The sequence below is a fragment of the Protopterus annectens genome, chromosome 5.part1 (genome assembly GCF_019279795.1).
Source record: "Protopterus annectens isolate FY-2018-M chromosome 5.part1, PAN1.0, whole genome shotgun sequence".
NCBI classification, from domain to species: Eukaryota; Metazoa; Chordata; order Ceratodontiformes; family Protopteridae; genus Protopterus; species Protopterus annectens.
In genome coordinates, this window is record NC_056736.1 from 617,141,607 (window position 1) to 617,161,022 (window position 19,416).

At 37.8% G+C, this 19,416-nt stretch overlaps 1 protein-coding gene across 1 annotated transcript in view; it reads right to left on the reverse strand.

Annotated features, from left to right (window-relative positions):
• RXFP2 (relaxin family peptide receptor 2) overlaps nucleotides 1-19,416 on the reverse strand; it is a 1,960,183-nt gene that overhangs the window by 784,097 nt on the left and 1,156,670 nt on the right. The window contains exon 5 of the mRNA XM_044073236.1: nucleotides 14,771-14,842. Within this exon, the coding sequence (XP_043929171.1) occupies nucleotides 14,771-14,842 (72 nt within the window). The remainder of the gene's footprint in view (nucleotides 1-14,770; nucleotides 14,843-19,416) is intronic.

Below are 19,416 nucleotides of genomic sequence, written 5' to 3' on the forward strand. Positions count from 1 at the left end.
ACAGGCACACAATTGGGCTGGATTGCACAGCTAGGCTTATAAAGGCCCTGGCAGGTCATTAGCCTAGTATATATTTATAAACCTATGTACCAATGAAAACTTTTAAGCGTAGAATTCGGCAAATAATATGCAAGTGCAGGAAACAGGATAAAGGAAGATTATAACATTTGGAAAATTCATTGCATTTATTTTGTTAAATTTTGTTACTTATGTGGATACCATATATTATATTTTATACTTGAAAGAAAAGAGACAAACGTAATACAAAACTAACGAAACAGCTCTTATTGCAATTGGAGCTATGACTAAATCCAATCAAAGTTGTTTTTTTCAGGAAGGATTTGGAAATTACTTTAAACATGATACGTCTTATGATGCACCTTGCTGCTTTATTTATACCCATCAAATATATATTGATGTGAATAAATGGAAATTAAACTTCTGAATGCATATAATAATTTTTTTTTCCTTACTCATAAGCTAAAATGTAATGTACTATTATTACTAGCCAAAACTTTGTAATGTACCTATGTATTTGTTATTCTATTCTGTAGTATGGAACTTTTCTCCCCGGGCCTCCACTGAAAATGGACATAACTCCAGTTGGACCAGCCCGGTCAACAAATGTAAAATAAAATAAAAATAAAATAAATAAAAGGGCCATCTCTGAAGGTTTAAGGACAGATATGAAAGATTTAAAAATGTATATAATGAAATGAGGAGATAAAAATATTTGCAAAATAATAGAAGATTTGCTGCATTATACATGGTTTTATTTAGATGGATGAATGATGTGACGCCAAGTACACAAGATACATTTAACTGAAAGAAGTATTTAAAAGGTAGTCAGTGTGGCCCAGTGGTTAAGGTGCTTACCTTACAAAGACAAGGTGCAGGGTGTGAGTCTCACAGGGGATAATTGACTAGGCTTACAATGGCTTGCAAGGGCAGTTTGCCTAGTATGAACCTAAGCTTATATTGTTTATCACTGCTGTGAAAATGAATGTCTTCAATGAAAGACTGCATAATGTGAAATAATGTGACATATAAGAATACACTACTGCACATGGGTATATATGATGCAAAATAATATATATTTGGAAGAAGCCAATGATTTTTAATGTTTGAGACTTGAGTAATATTTTTACTCTTAATATTGTACATGGAAAATGAGGCAAATGTTGAGAAATAAATGAAGAATTTAGTGATGACATATTGCCTGGAAGGCATTTTTAAGTAAATGCATTGCAGTGTCTGCAAATAGGAATGGGATAAACAACACATATTAAAAAAGTAAAATAAAAAATATGAATAGTAGAGCTAAGGTGAAAGTATCCAAAGAAAAATGAGCATGCAGTGACCACTAATCACTTTTTTACCAAAGAAGATTCATTCTAAACATATATTTGCAAACATTAAGGTCTCACAGTAAGACGTTGCCCTGTTCGATTCTCAGCTAGAGCGTCTTCTGTGTGGAGACATGCGTGAATGGGCATACCTTCATTGAAGGTTGTGTGTGAGGGCTGGCAACTCGGCAGGCAAAAATCTACTGCCAATCATAAGCGGACCGGAGTTCCACTGTGGCAACCCCTAACCGGGAAAAGACGAAAGACTCAACAAGGATGATGTCCTTGTTTTACACTTCTTTAGCATAATATATAAACTGGTTATATACTTTGTATGGCTTTTGTTGATGAACATTCCATGGTCTTGTTCTGATAAGTGTCTTGAACTAATATAAAATTCATTAATGTAGGCGATTCTTTAAGTGGCTGTATAGGAACTAGTCTAAGCAATAAGTAAGATTAAGCTGAAATGGGGTGAGAAGTACAATGAGGTTAAAAGAGATATGTTTTCTATTATTTGCAATTATACAGATTGTATGAAATCAGCAATATACGACAAGCCTGGCACAGATGAAAATATATATGGATGGGCATTAAAGTTAAAGATAATTAAGCAAAACGTTTGGGTTATTCATATAATGGTGCTACTAATACAATAACATTCTGGAGATAAGTTGAAAACGTTAAGTTCTGAACTTGGGAAATGAGATGCAAGTATAGGAGACAGGATAAAAGTAACAGAAAAAAGAGGATTGTAACATTTGGGAAAAGAAGGTCTGTTTGATTGTCATGGGAACATAGGATAACAGTGTGTTATTAAGTTAACATTCCTAGAATTTTTTTAAGCCTAGCCATTTTTGCCCAGTTTTCCAAATTATTAATGCCAAGAACTAGAATGGTTTTGGTATATGCCTGTGCTTCAGGACATCAACAAGTTGCCTCTGTCCACAAGCCAGGGGGAATTTGCAATTTTCCATCCATTTGTCCAGTTTGCAAAAAATACCAAAAACAGCAGATTCTTACCTTCTCCCATTTTTTATCTATGCATCACCCACACTAATTAATCTGCAGTCCACATTTCTAAGTAAACTTAAATCTTGCTACAACAAAATAACTAAATTTGCATTCAACTCACCTTACCTCATACATCACTGCAAAGTACTAAAGAAATTAAACTGGATAGAATTACTTAACCCCCTTACCTATTTTCAGTAAGGTACTGCCCACAAAATAATCCACATAAAAAATGCTTGACTCTTACTACCTAGAAACATTAAATTTTTGTACCAAAAGCCTATTAATCACTTCAAAAATCCCACAATGCAACAATCAACTCACTCTACTCTTATAGTACCAGACACTGGAACTCTTTCCCCCACTACACTTAAATTACATAGCAGAACATCATGTTTTGAGTGCAACCTAACTTCCACCTGGCTATGTTCACGCTCCCATCCTGACTAAACTTCCCCTCTGCAGACAAATTTATCTTTATCCCTGCTACCTTCCTATCCCTAATTTTTTTTCAAAACTCAACTATCATTTCTTACTTGTCTTTTTGTTTTCATAATTTTACTATGTTATTTTTCTTTCTACCTTCTTTTAGTGCAAACTAATAATTTTTATAAGATCAGTTTATAAGGTCTATTTCACTATTATTTCTATTCAATTAAAATACAGTAAATAATGTATATAGATGTTTTCTATGTACTTTTATTTTTCTGTAATCTACCTACTATGCAGTTGTCTTTTTGATAACTTTATGAATGTAATGTATAATTACTTTTTAGAATGGAGCTTTTCTCCCTGGGCCTCATGGAAAATGGAACTGTGTGCCCATTTGGACTGTCCTGGTACACAAAAGAAAATAAAATAAAAAAAAATCAAGTAAAAATAAAATTGCTTTAGAATAGGCTTAGGGAAGAGCTCTGTTTCATATTAATGGGGATTCTGTTCCAGAGAAGGGGTACTCTATGATATACATACCTGTCCCTTCAAAATGATTTGTTTATGTCACAGATGGGGTTTAGAATCCTAGATTGGTTAATTTTAGTGCTGTTTGTTTTGTGAATATGTAGCAGATTGTCAGGGCTGTATTGGAGAATGCCTTGTAGGTTAGACTTAGATCATCTGTAGGAGACTGAATACAGGGACAAGGCTTTGAAGTGGTCTGCATTGGACATGTTATTTATACCCTGTATTCTTTCAGCGAGGCCCTTCTTTGGCTTCTCCAGCTGTTGTAAATGACTAGTCAGGTACATGCTGAAAGGATGCATTGTACACTATTTTTGGTCTAATGAGGGCTGAGTATGGTGGGACTATGATCTCCTTAGATCTGGATGCCATGTCCTTATTCATAAGCTGTGCAAGCTGGTCACTGTCATTAACTTATTCTCTGCTACTAAACAACTCCAGCAGGGACTAGAACATCATTATGCCTGGTGTACGATAATTGGTGTCATGCTGAACTTAAACATGTGCAGGACAATATCAGTGAAAAGGCTGCTCCCACCACATATAAATAGTACTTCTTTTCAGACAGTGCAGTCATAAAAGACCTGAGTATTTAAGTGGAGAACTCTTTTTCATTCAATTGTTATGAATCCACCAAAGTCAAGAAATCCTTCAATCTCATCCAGTTAATTTCCAAGAGAATATTGTCAAGATCCATAGAAGTCATCCCACCCCTGTACTTTTGCTTTATCAAATTCATCATTAAACACAATACCCCTGTGATATCTACAATCACAAGAATATCACAAATTTGGAAAGGTCCAACTATTTCTACCCAAGAAAATTGTAGGCCTTAAATCCTTCAATTATCTTAATAGATAAAGATGACTCTCCTTATAATCACTATCCTAACAGCTGCCCTTAGGTGACCTGTGTCTTGATTTTTGAGCATGAAAGATCCAATTCTATGTGGGTTCCTATTTACTTTAAAATTCAGTAACTCTCCAAACACCTGCACTCAGCATCTAAATCATACCTCTCAACAAGCTTTGAGCAAGAAATCTGGACAAAGCCATAAATAATGGTGGGACAAAGGCCCCAAAATAGGGACAATTTTTAAATATTGTTGTTACAAACTTAGAAAGTTGATAGTGTTACAAGTTTTACATTAGCATGAATTTTCTGAATGGTATGAAGTATGAAACTCAAATGTCTGTCATTACTTTTTAAAATTCATTCTTTAATGATTTGCTACTAATTTGCCAGAAAACCACAACTTTATGAAAAATGGACCAAATATATTAAGCACAAATCCGGACATTCTGTGAAAATCATTTGAGAGGTAAGTTACTAAATGTCTGGTATCCTTCTAGGGGGATACAGTATCTGTTTGCCTGGGATGACATGATTGACAGACCTCGATTCTTTGCCAGAGATGGCATGCAACGGTCACCCCTGGGTTTCCAGATACTGGCTAAAGCTCTTGCCACCCCTATAGTGCCTTTTTAGGCGATATTCCAAAGACCAAATTACTACTGTAACAGCTATAAATAAATGCAATCTAAGGGTCATGCTGCTCAACGCTAGAAGTCTAAATCTTAAGATGCACTTCCTCTAAGCACTCCTCAAAATGGAGAACATCAACATTTGTGCTGTAACAGAGACCTGGTTTAAAGCAGCAGAAAGCACCCCTGTGCTACCAGGCTATAACTCATTCCACAACTTTTGGCCCCAGAATGGACCGAAGCTCCAAAGGTGGTGGTGTCTCCATATTCATAAAGGATATGCACACCTCCAGACTAGTAGCCCAGCATAACACATCTGAGATACTTCAGGTACAACTAACATTGGGTAAGATGGTGATTCAGGTCATAGCCTGCTATAGGTCCCCAACCATGTCCCAAGACACTCATTCCATGTTCCTAAGCAACCTGGAAACTATTAGCGTCCAACCCAACACTCTCATACTAGGTGACTTCAACTACCCCTCCATCAACTGGAAAAACTACTCATGCACCAATACACTGGCCCAACGGTTCCTGGACTTCATCATTTCCAATGCCTTGGACCAGCTCATTTTTACCCCGACTAGAGGAAGCAACATCCTTGACCTGGTTATTACTAACATGGGCAACTGTTCCTCTACACCAATAGTCAATTCTTCCATGGTTAGATCTGACCACAAACTAATCACCATGGAAATCCACATCTCACCCACACCCCCCACAAAGATAACCACCATGAAAAACTTCTCCAAAGCTGACTTTTGGGCTCCTAAAAACAGAGGTGTCTAACTTCATGATACCCATGTCAGTGGAAAATAGATGCATGACTGCCGAATCATCAATGCTCTGTACGAACACGTACATAAATGCATGGAACTAGCCATACCCAACAGAGCCAAGATGCTCTCTTCCAAAAAAAAGGAAGCCAATCTGGTGGTCCCCTGCCATTAATAAACTCTACAATAGAAGTAAGAAGCTATTGCAGAAAAAGGTGAAGTCCCAAGAATGGAAAAACTCCCTTATTAGCCTCAACAAAAAGTTGAGATCCCTCATCAAAACCTCTAAAGCCAACTATGAAGGAAGAATTGTGGCAGACACTAAAACAACCACAAAGCCTTCTATAGTTATATCAAGAATCTCCATGGCAATACCCAGGTTTGCTCTGAGTTGCTGTGCAATGGTACCTCCTATACTGAGGCAACAGATATTGCCAACATACTGGCTAACAGATTCATTGGCAACTTTACCCCTCTCTCCGCTCTAAAGAACCAATCACAATACCAGAGGAATGGCAGGCACCCAGCACTACTGCAGCTCAGGTTAAAGCTGCATTGTCCAAGGCCAAGAATACAGCTTCCATGGGACCCAACAGTATCCTTGGATGTGTTCTATATGAACTACAAAGTTTACTGGCATCACATCTGTGTGCTCTGTTCAATCAGAGCCTCACCTCAGGCATTGTCCCTACCGAATGGCACACTGCTACAGTCATCTCACTCCATAAAGGGGGACTGACTACAGACCCTGTGAATTATTGCCCCGTTAGCCTAATGAGTCTGATATGTAAGGCTATGGAGTGCATCATCATGGACCTAATTAACAAGTATATAGAGAATCTCCAAACTCTAGATCCCACTCAATCTAGTTTTGTGAAAGGTAGATCATGCCTACTCAACCTGGTTGACTTCTTTGAGTCAGTCACCAGAGCTGTGGATGAGGGTAAGGCAGTTCATACAGCCTACCTCGATCTGGCCAAGGCCTTTGATACCATTCCCCACTCAGGAATTATTGATAAACTCAACAAACTAGGCATCAACCCCTATATCACTAGGTGGGTTGCAAATTGGCTCACAGATAGAACCCACAGTGTGAAAGTAGCAGACTCCAAGTCAGACTACTGACCAGTCTGAGTGGAGTCCCACAGCAATCGGTCCTGGGTCCTCTCCTGTTTGGCATCTACTTCTCAGAAGTCCAGGCCAACATGAAGGGACTCTGGCTGATGAAGTTCACAGATGACTACAAGATGGGAGCCATTATTAACTCCGCAAGTGATGTAGACATCCTACAGAAAGGCCTCACTGAGACCAATGACTGGTGTTGAAACCATGGCCTTAAGCTTAATGCCAAAAAATGCGTTGTCATCCCCTTTGGGAAAAACTCAGTTCCCACTAATTACCACATTAATGGGAGCCCACTGAACACTGAAGGCATTATAAGAGATCTGGGGACACAGGTTGACAGCAACCTCTCCTTTGACCACCACATGTGCCACTGTGGTCAGAAAGTCCTTCTATGTGGCACATTTCATTACCAAGGGTTTTGCATCCAGGAAGAAAGAGGTCATCACCTCTCTCTACTATTCTCTCATTAGGCCAGTCATCGAGTATAATGCCCCATTTGGCATGTACCTCATTAGACACATGCAGCAGCTGGAAAGGCCACAAAAGTACCTCATGAAGAGGATCCTAGGCATTAAACACATGTCCTACATGGACAGACTCAAAACACTCCAGCTATTCTCTATCTCATATCATCTAATAAGAGGCAATCTCTGCTTGACTTACAAAGCCATGTCTGACCCAGCTCTGTTAGAAATGCTACATCTAAAGAACTCCCTACCCCTCTGCACCACAGAACATGCTGGAGGAACAGGTTCATAACCCAGAGACTGCTCATACTCTGGAAAAGACTCCCCATGCATGTCAAGCAGAGTACTTCACTGGCCCTCTTCAAGAGAAATCTTGATGAGTGGATGGGAACTAGAAAGTTCACCCCAGGGATCACTCCAGTGGCTCTACTTGATAGAGGCACTGGGAACTAAAGTCGGGTGGCACAATGCCAGGGCACTTCTATGGGCTAGGCTTGTAAAGGATCCATAGCTATTAGCTTAGTACGCACCTATAAATGAGTATGTTCTAAACTTAATGTATTCCTAGCCTATGGAATAACTTACCACTACAGCTCAAACAAGGTACTACTTTGGCAACATTTAATGCTAGTCTAGATGATGGGATGGGCTAACACAAGTTTACTACATGGTTATCGCAGACAATTCTCCTTGATTTGGGAGGTGAGTGCTATTAAGTGCTTGAAAGGAGAGGGAAGAATGTTTAGCGTGCTTACTTAAAGGTGTATATGGCTACTTAAAGGTACACACACACACACACATATATATATATATATATATATATATATATATATATATATATAGCTAATTAAATGTGTATATATCTATTTAAAGGTGTATATGGCCATGGCCAGACATCTTATGGTTTTCATGGTCACATGCCTCGCATTGTTCTAATATTCCAAAGTGAGTTCAAATATTACGTTGCTCTATTTTATGGTTACAATCTTGTGGATGTTTCTCACTGTAAAAATGAATATAAAATTATTGAAAAGTCTTGTTCTTAGCAACAGGGAAGTAAGTGTTTGATTATTTGATTTTACCACATGTATGCTGGATTTGGTTTGTTATTTCTTTAACCTCAACACTAAGGACGTACACAGTTTCACTCTCAAAGCCCATGGTTGAAATGCTGTTCATTTAAGATGAATTGTACCTTTATCTCTTAATGTTATTGCTGACTCTGTATTGGCCTTTCCTTATGCTTTGACTACCTGAGGATTTTTAAATTTATTATTTTTAAACTACTGCAGCTTGTGTGCCTTTTCTTCTTATATTCTGACACCGGTACCAGCATTTGAAATTAATCTGGATTTAGCTGTCATACAGTGGATTTAAGGTTCAGTTTGAAGCTCTCCACCAGGTGAAGATGGGTATACTCTCTACTGGATTGTCTATAATGGATTTTGTAAATTGTACTCAGCTACCTCTTGTCTAAGAAATTGTGAAGGGCTTGTAACCCATAAAACAAATGGATCTAACCTCCCATGCTTACTGTTGAATGGGCAAAAAAGATGAATAGCACTCTGTCATGGTCTGAGATGGCACAGACTCTGATTGGTGTTGTTAACAGCTTGAAACAATAATATAGACACTAACCAATAATCGATTGTAACAAATCAATTCTAATGTAGCAGATAAAAAAGCAAATATAGGACCACTGTCATTTAAATTAAGCTTAAAATATGAATTAAACATGTTTTTAGTGCTTTTGTGCTCTTGTTATTAGAAGTCAAAGCTACACGTGATAGAGTCTCTGTCACTACATTGAAATAAGCATCCCATTGCATCAAGGACATTACTCTGGTTAAACCTTGCAATTTGATCCAAAACTGATGCATAAGACTACTGAACTGTCACATTGATGACCACAAATTGTGTCTAATACCATCTGACCATGTGGCATTTAAACTTTCACCAGTACCCATTTCACATCATTGTCTCTGCATGAGTCCAAAGAGATTCTCTTCAACTTACTAGTTATATAAATAGCTACATGGGTGCCGGAACCATAGAGCGAGGAGGGAGGGGAGCTCCCCCACTTTTGCAGATCATCCATACCTGCCAACTGTCCCGAATTACTTCTTTATTTTTGTTTTTCGCGCTTTGGCTGACAGCCTGTCGGAGTTGAGCTCACGGCACACATATTTCTGGCTTGTGGTTTTAAATGCTTTTGTGAGCTGGAACAGATGGATGGTTATTTACTCAGATTATTTTCGGAAGCTATTTACTTGGAGGACTCAGGATGGAGTCTGGACTGGCTGTTGGGATTTACTGGGGGAGGTATATTATTTACAGAGCGAGTAAGCTGCTGCTGGGTGAACACAGACGTGTGTGTGTGTGTGTGTGTGTGTGTGTGTGTGTGTGTGTGTGTGTGTGTAAAAATACCCCCAATGGGATACATCTCATAGCTAGAGGTACTCAGGCTCAAACCCTGTATCTTGGGTACAGGTAAATAGAGCCTAAAATCCCTAGCCACCATCACTTGTCAATTTATGCCTCACATTTTTGTTCTGTTCCTCTGGTTTTCAGGAGTGGTAAAACAAAACCTTTTATTCTAGCAATAGTATAAAATCAGTATTTGAAATGTGTCCCTAATTTTGGGCTGTATTCCCCCATTATTGGCTTTGTTCTGTATTTTTGTGCTAAGAGGTTGAGTGCCACGGTGAGAAGTGAGAACTGAATTCACTAAATGATATAATAGCCATTTAAGTTTTTTTTCCTGTCTTTCAAGAAACTTCTGGTTTAGCTTAGTGGTATGTCGCTCTGACTGTAGTGCATATGATTCTGGGCCCAAGACTTGGCAGTGAAATGCATGGTGGTAACACAACATTTTATGCAAGCAACTTTCTAAAATTGTACAAGCAATGCTTAAAATGTGTCCCTGGTTTCTGGCCTTTTGCCCCCCCCCCAATTGAAAATAAGTTCAAGAAGCTGTGCAACATGCCTATGGCTTACACTCTACTGTGATTCTGTATTTATATATTGTGTGTGTAGAAGTAGACTGTTATCATGGAAATGTTCTGAATAGGGCAGTTTTGTCATTACTGGTGCATGCATTTTGCTTCATTGTCTACTGGAAAAATGTTTAAACAATATATTTAAAATGCGCTGACTTAAGTCTAACAAGTGTGCTGTATTATACAAATAATATAATTTAATACAATCAGGAAGGTGAATCAAGGAATGCATACATGTATGCATGGCCCTAAAAATGTGTTTGAAAACAGCCCAGAGGAAAGTGTGAAGGGCTCAAAATTAGGGGCAAATTTTAAGCTTTACTCTTGTTACCAAAGCAATGGATGAAGGTAAAACAGTTCCCACCACATTACCTTGACCTGGTCTTTTGACACAAGCCCCTACTCAGGTGTAGTACAAAAGATGAATAATGTAGGAGCAAATGCTTACATCACCAACTGCATTGCCAACTTGGCTCACAGGATGCAGATCAAAACAGGGGAAGAGACCAGTCACCAATAGAGTCCCCCAGGGTTTGGTGCTGAGACGTTTTCTGTTTGGCATATACATCTCAAAAGTAAAAGGAAATACCAAAGAGCTTTGGCCAGCTAAGTTTGAGATGACTGCAAACTAGGAGAAGTTATTGAATCCCCAAATGACTTAACCATCATGCAGGACGGTTTGTCCCAAATAATAACTGGTGTCAAAATCATGACAATGCCCTCTGAAAACTGATCCAATTGTTTGGTATTTTTGAACTTGTGCGCACAGTGACCTAACTTTTGACCAACATGTGCCCAGTCATAAGAAAGCCTTTCTATATTGCACAGCTTATAAACAAATTGATTGTGACTAGATTTAGAGATGTTGTTGCCCCCCTTTACAAAGCTCTCATTATGTCAGTCATTTTGTAAAATGCCCACTTTGGCATGTATCTGTCCAGCCCCATGCAACAATTAGAATACCTTCAGAGCTACCTTACTAAAAGGATACAAGTCCTAAACAATAGGTCTTGCATGGACCACCTCAAAGATTTATTACTATACTCAGTATCCTACAGAGTGCTTAGAGGTGACATGTCTGGCATACAAAGCATCCTCCGACATAATACAGATGGACCTACTGAACATCAGCAAGTCAAATGGCATCAGAAAAACTCAGTCCAGGTATCTAAACTGAATGCTGTAGAGAGATGGATATATATCACAGAGGCTACCACTGTTCTGGAATAGACTATCCATAAAAATAAAGCAAAGCTCATCCATCCATATTCAAATGCAACTTGGATTTAAGGATGGGTAATGTACTCTAGGATTTCCCCTCATTCCACTAATGGATAGAGGCAGTTTCTAAATGCTGCATCCCTTACATGCCCCCTCAAATTATCTATGGTATGATCATAGTTGTTCTCACTGGGGCTAATATACAATTATCAGCCATGGGGATATCTAAGACCAATCAGAAAATGTTAATTCAAGCACCAAAAGGGAATTGGCTAAGCTTAAAATGTCCTCCAAGTGAACCTATGTTGTGGTAACAAATAGTTATAAAAAAATTACCTTTTTTAGTTCACTAAGTGCCCCTGTCACCCTCCGCTCCCCCAGTGTTTAACAGCTTCTGGCGCCTATGAATAGCTACTCCCCATTTAGATGTTTTTGCTAAAGTGTAAGAATGTTGGGAAACTCAAAATACTACTTACAAATCTCCAGCACCTGTTAGCTAATTCAAAACACTATTCAAAGATCTCCAGTACCTGTTAGCTAACTCAAAACACTACTTACAGATCTCCAGCACCTGTTAGCTAACTGAAAACACTACTTACAGATCTCCAGCACCTGTTCGCTAACTGAAAACACTACTTACAGATCTTCAGCACCTGTTAGCTATCTGAAAACACTACTCACAGATCTCCAGCAACTGTTAGCTAACTCAAAACACTACTCACAGATCTCTAGCACCTGTTAGCTAACTCAAAACACTATTCAAAGATCTCCAGTACCTGTTAGCTAACTGAAAACACTACTTACAGATCTCCAGCACCTGTTAGCTAACTCAAAACACTACTCAAAGATCTCCAGCAACTTTTAGCTATCTTAGTGTCTTGCAATAGCGTAACATCAATGGTCATGGATCACATATAGTTCTGCATTGCATTACGCTTATATTTGGAATTCAAACTTCTAATAGTAGGACTAAGCATTTACTTATCATTAAAGCTATTCACCTTATCTACTGTTGCACTTCTCTTAATAAGACTATTTATGTTAAGTAATTATCCCGAAAAATTATTACAGAGACTATTTGAGGAAGTTCTAACAAACCACTATACTAAATTCCAGCCTGTTATTCACCATGGTTTTACCCAAACAGCCAATGATCAACCTAAAAGAGATTTGACATTAAGCTTCCCAGTTCCTATAAGTAGTGATATGTCAGGCATCAGAAGTATCCTCATGTAAAACTGGGACATTATTGCTAACAATCAATCAGTAAGTAAGGTGCTTGGCATTACTCCCAGCTTTGCATATAAAAAGACTTGAACCCTTAGAATGCAATTTGAAAACAGATCCACCATTTATATGGGACAACCTGACTTTAACCAAGGCCATAAAGGAATGCATATGTGCAATAACTGTATAGTCTGCAAATATATTTATACTGGTGAACAATGTTTTTCCACATTGCAATTATGTGGTACATTTTACTAAATAATATGACTGTCACTCTAAATGTGTAGTATCTGCAGCTATGTGCAAATTCCTGCAGCAGTTTTTATATTGGAAAGACATGCCATAAGCTGTCAGATCAAATTAAAGAACATTTGTATGCAGTGCCCCATAACAGTGATAATAATGCCTTTGCCACAAGGAGGTTTGTTTTAATTTCTCAGGGTTACATTTTTTTGTCCTTTAACAAGTTGATATGTTTTTGACAATTGTGATACTCTCTTACAGGTCAGAGACATGAAATGGCAAGTGCTGCTGAATGCCGAGGCTGCTCCTGTTCTTAATGAGAACATCAATATAAAGTGTGCATTACACTGGCTTACTAAAGCCCTCCCCTTTCACACATATGTACATATTATAAATAGACCAAGCTAGTTACTATAGCTACTCAAAATGCTATTCTTCTGTTATTGGTTACTGGATTTGTATTTTTTAAATATCTTCCTTTCTTTGGCTGCACATCTTATAAGTATATTACCATTTATTTCTACAGCATCTTTTCCTTGTTACTGTATTCTGATGAAGTTCTTTGCATCATTAAAGGACAAATGTGCTTAGTGCCAGTTCCGTCTAGTGTGTATTTTTTTTTATTTTTGCCACAGTGAGTTCATTTTAATTTATTTTGTTTCATCTGAGCTTTTTGGTTGTATTATTGTATTTTACTGTTGCACTTCTGTTCACTCTGTATCACAAATTGCATGCTGTAAGACAGTGACAGTTTCCTGACTCTGAGTGAACTTCCAATCTGTCCCATTTCATAAACCTTCAATTACTACTAGGGCATTCTCCATTACTGGGAAATGCACTTGATACAACCTCACTGTTTAGAAAAACATCTCTGAAAGGCTTCATTAATTCCTTCAAAGAACTTAGAAGAAAATATCATCCCTTAGTCTTTCTTTGATTGCTTTTTCAATTGCCTCTCTCTTTCATTCGTTAACTTCTCCTTCAGAATGGCTTACTTTTGTTTTTCTGCAATATCCACACCTCTCTACTATCCATATTTTCACAAAATGTCCAGATTTTTGCCTCATATTTTAGTCAGTTCCTCATAAAATGTGTGGTTTTCTGGCAAATCATTTAGAATTGCAGTCATTAAGTTATAACAATTAAATATGCTTTGGGAAATGCATGTTAATATAAAACCTGTTATTCTAGTACCTTTCTTAGTTTATAAGAGCAATATTAAAATTTACTGCTGATCTTGGATCTTTGTGCCTGCCTACATTAGTTTTGGCTTTCCCCAGAATATCTGCGTGAAGAGTTTGAGATGTATGGCAGTGTCTTGTCTTCCATCATTGTTTTCTGTGAGTAGCAGTAACAAAAATCATGTCACACTCTCAAACAGAGTGTGGATAAATGTCAGGCATGTCTTGTATAACATTGTGGTTTTATACAGCATTAGGTAATGTTATACATTCTGTGGGTACTTTTCTACTGCGGTTCGGTTCATTTAGCTTTCATTTTTCATTTTCTTCTCTATCACGAGTGAGAAGTAACTGCAGTTTGTTCTGTTACCAAATGAATGGATGAACAAATAATTAAATGAAATACTTGATACCAAGCAACTCAGTCAAAATCGCCAAGCCATGGCTTTATGTGTTGCAGATTTCATAAGTAGAAATGTTACTGATATTTTTAACTGCGGGTCATTGTTTCACCAAAGTGTAAGATAACAGCTACGTTATAAACAAAATGAACAAAAGACAAAAATGTGTACTGACTCATTCTGGTTTATCTTTGGGTCAATTTGTTGTATACAATTTAACACAATAGGATTAAAACAAATGAAGTGAAAGAAAAATGCATACTGTTGTTTATACAGAATGTACCACCCATAAATGTGAGATACTTGTGATAAGCAAGAGTACTTACAGTTTCTGAAGGTCTGTATATTTCGCAAAAACCTCATCAGGCAGACTTTGGATTTTATTGTGTTTTAATGACCTAAAATAGAGTGAAATAATATACTGTTAACAATACAAGGTATACCTTTCAGTAAGTTTATATAGTATGTACAAGTGTTGCTTGAAATGCTAGGTTAATGTAGTACTACAATTAAATTGTTGTGATGCCTCTAGGCATTGGTTTTTGCATATTCTTATTTGATTAATAACTGCAATACTATATTACATACAATAGTTGAAATATATCAGCTTAAAGCTCTGAATATGAACACATAACTCCTGGTGATACTTGACTCTGCCTAGAGCAACAATGGAGATTTACTTGATGTTCATCTTTCGCTCATCTTGTTTTACAATTGAAGAAAAAGAGGTGGGGTAGTTTGTTTATATGCTTTATTACACAGAAACACATCAAGATGGACAGGAGCAGTACAAAATATAAACAAACTAATTAATTGACAGACTACATAAACATGCATGCTTACATCTCAACAGCTTACTACAAATTGGCAGTCAAGTTTGCACGTGCTCAGTATTTATACACATGTGCAAGCCAATGGAAAGCTTGTTGAAGGTATACATACATACTGAGCTACATCCTCCCTCTTTAGCGAATTGCCCACAATAAAATGACATCTGAAAAAGACGTACAATTATACAGACACTGAGAAATAAACACAACATTCATGTCCAGGTTGCTGTGTATCTGGAACATGGTCTGGAAATGTGACCTGATCTATGATGATATAGCAATCAGAACTGGGTTTAGCAGCAGGGACAGTCATTGGTGAACAATCTGTTTCAGGATTCTTTTCAGGAACAGGGATATTTACTGGAACGTCCACTGGTACTGGAACGCAGGATAACTCACTCTGAGATTTAGAATCTTTCACGCAGGTATGATACTGCAATACAGGCTCAGACACTGGGACCAGATGTTTCTGATTCCACCTAAATTCTGCTCCTTGTGATTCTACAATGTACAATATCGGCTCTGGATATACACTTTTCACAACTCCAATCTGATCAAAACCTTTGGATGCCTGCATCTTCACTATCTCCCCTTTTTGTAATGGATTGAGATGTTTGCTGGTCTTATCACAATAGGACTTCTGGGAAAAATACTTCTTCAATAGATGGGCTTTAACTGATCTGTTGTTCTTGACACATGGAGCCAACAGATTATTACTAACTGGTAGTGTGGTTCTGGTTTGTCTCGACAGAAGTCTCTGTGCAGGTGAACCAAGATGCTTATCATGAGGAATATTTCTGAGATTAAAGAGATTCAAGAAAACATCACTACTATCTTGTTTTGACTTCTCTAGTAATTGTTTTGCACTTTGAACTGCATGTTCTGTTAAATCATTTGACTATGGGTACTCAGGGCTATTTGTAACATGAGTATAGTCTCACTCTCCAGCAAATCTTTTGAACTGCTGGCTTGTAAGCTGTGTACTATTGTCAGAAATAACTGTGCGGACTACCATGGACTGCAAAATGATGCTTCAGCTTAGTAATCACAGTACTGGATGCTAGATTAAGAAGTAGGCCAATCTGCAACCAATTTGAATAAGAGTCTACTAAAACCAAGTAACGTTGACCATTCCATTCAAAAATATCTGTAGCTACTTTTGACCAAGGTAGTTCAGGAATCTTGTTTAGGTGAAGTGGTTCTTTTTGTTGATATGGCTTAGTACTATTACATTCAGAACAAGATGAAAGTACTCTCTCAATATCCTGTGACATAGAAGGCCAAAATACTAGACCTCTCATCCTTTTTTTGGTAGAATCTACTCCTGGGTGGCCACAATGCAAAACAGTAATATACTCTTGTTGTAAGGATTTTGGAATGATCACTTTTGGACCTCTCATGATGATACCATTGTCAAACAAAATCTCATCTCTGTAAGGAAAATATGGTTGCACATCAACTGGTAAGCAAGATTACTTTGACGGCTATTCTCGACTGATAAAGTGGTTGAGCTTCTGAAGAACTGGATCTGAGGCTGTATGACTTCTAAGCTCATCAAGACACGTGGATAAAAATTTCTCACTTCCATGACTTCAAAATCAAGTTGCTCATTTTCATGCTGTTCAGTGGTATTTCTGGGTGATCTGGGTAATGTATCAGCAAAATAAAGAAGTTTGCCTTTTGTGTAGACAAGATTGAAATTATACTTTTGCAATTTCAACATCATGAGTAGCAATCTGGCAGGAGCTGTGTGCATAGGCTTTCCCAAAAATGTAACTAGAGGTTGGTGATCTGTTTCAATCTGGATAGGTCTACCATAAATATAATAATAGAACTTCGAACATGCAAACACAATTGCCAAGAGTTCTTTCTCTAACTGTGCATACTGCTTTTCACTTTAGGTTAGAGTTCTGGTCACATAGGCTACTGGCCTACCATCCTGAAGAATGACTGCATCAAGACCAAATTCTGAAGCATCACAAGAACGAGTAATTGGTTTGTGAACATCATAGTATCTGAGAGTTGGTGGACTAGCAATTCTCTGTTTCAGGACATCAAATGTTCTCTGGTATTGTTCTGACCAGGACCAGGACACATGTTTTTGTGGCAGCTCTCTAAGCAGTGCTGAAAGTTGGCTCAAGTCTGGCATGAACTTGCCTAGATAGTTAACCATACCAAGAAAACTTGAACATTGTCTGGAGTTGATATCTCAAGAATTTCTGTTTGCTTGGAAGGATCTGGTCCTAAGCCTGAACTGGTAAACAAATGGCCAACATAAGTAACTTCTTGTAGCCTGAACTTGCACTTCTGAGGATTCAGCTTAAGATTCACTCCACATGCTCTTTCTGTAACTTTCTTGAGGTTTCTGTCATGCTCAACTTCACCATTACCTCCTACTAGAATATCATCTAATATAATAGCACACATATACCCAGAAAAAAATTGCTGGAAGACTTCATTGGCAGAATTTATCCTAAATAGCATTCTTAAAAATCTGTACCTGCCAAAAGGAGTACTGAAAGTGGTTAGCAAAAAAGATTTCCAGTCAAGCAAAATTTGCCAAAATGAACTCTTTGCATCCAAAACAGAAAAAAACAATGGCATTTGGCATAAGAGCAGTAGCTTCTTTGACTTTACGCATTGGATGATGAGGTCTTTTCAGTGCTTTGTTTAAATATCTTGGATCAATACATATTCTGATATCATCTGAGCTTATCTCATGAGCCGCTACCATGGAAGATACTCATTCAGTTGGTTCATCAACTGGACAAATCACACCTTGCTGCACCATTTTATCTACCTCAGCTTTGACTCTGTTCTGTATAGCTACTGGAACTTTCTGTGCTGGTCTGACAACCAGGCTGACTTCAGGATCCAAATTCATGGAGTACACAAGTGGGAGTTAGCCTAGTTTGTCTTCAAAAAGATCAGCATAGAGTAGAAAAAATAGACTGGGCAAAATTAGAAAAATGGTCTTTCAAGCTTATGGACTTCCTTAGTAAATGAAAGTAGTCACATTTTCAAACTGTCTCTGGGGACTAATAATGACTGATCATGCTTTTTGACTGCAGAAAATTGCAAGTCATAGCTGTTCCCAGCAGAGTAACATGAAAGCACTACTGAAGCTTGGGTTTGAATTTCTTCACCACCATAAGCAACATGTTTTGCAAACTTTGCCAAATCAAGCTTCTCACCAGCACATACACTAGCAAATGTTTCAGCAGGCATAACATTCCACTTTGAACCTTTGTCAACTTTGAGATCTAGGGGTCTTCCATTTATCCAAACAGTACAAAATACTTCATTCTTTGCCCACAAATCTACTGCATTGGCTATTTCATTAAGCAGAAACACACCATCAACATAAAAAGTAGGGTCACAGCTTTCTAATTGATCAGTTTGTCTCTTTGAATGTTCCCTTTTAATAAAGGAATGTGCCTCTTTTGATTTACAAAATCTTTGGAAATGATTCCACTTTTTACATCTGTGGCATTGCTGACCAAAAACTAAGCACTTTTCTCTTTTAGACACATGATTACCACCACAATTATGACAGTTGACTATGAGACTAGGTGTAGGAACATGCTTTGAGTTTACTGACTCACCCTTGTGCTTCACTAAGACTGTGCACACTCTGGAATTTGCTAGAAAGGTACAGGGTTTCCCAGTGACTGGTGTATGGTTTACAGTTGCTGTCATGTTCTTGGGCCTGTTTCTTTTAACCATGTGCTGCATACTACCAACATTAGCATTAGAAGATACTGGAAGCATGTATTTCTCATTTGTAAGCATATTTGTGTGCTTTTCTGTGAGCTCATGTATCTGACAAATCTCAGTGGCCTTATTCAAAGTTAAATCACAGTCAGGAAGCAAAATCTTTCTCACAGGATCATCTTTAATACCACACATTAGTCTGCCCTTTATCATTTCATCCCTTAAATCACCAAATCTGTACATTTTTGCCTTGAGAAACAAAGCTTTTATATATGCTGCAAAAGGTTCACCAGGCTTTTTATCCCTTGTCTAAAACAATAGGCTTTCCATTGTAATATTCATTTGTGAGTTACACATTTTTCTAAATTTACATTTTAAGCACTTGGGGTCTTACCTTAACTCAGCTGCTACCACTATATGATGGTTTT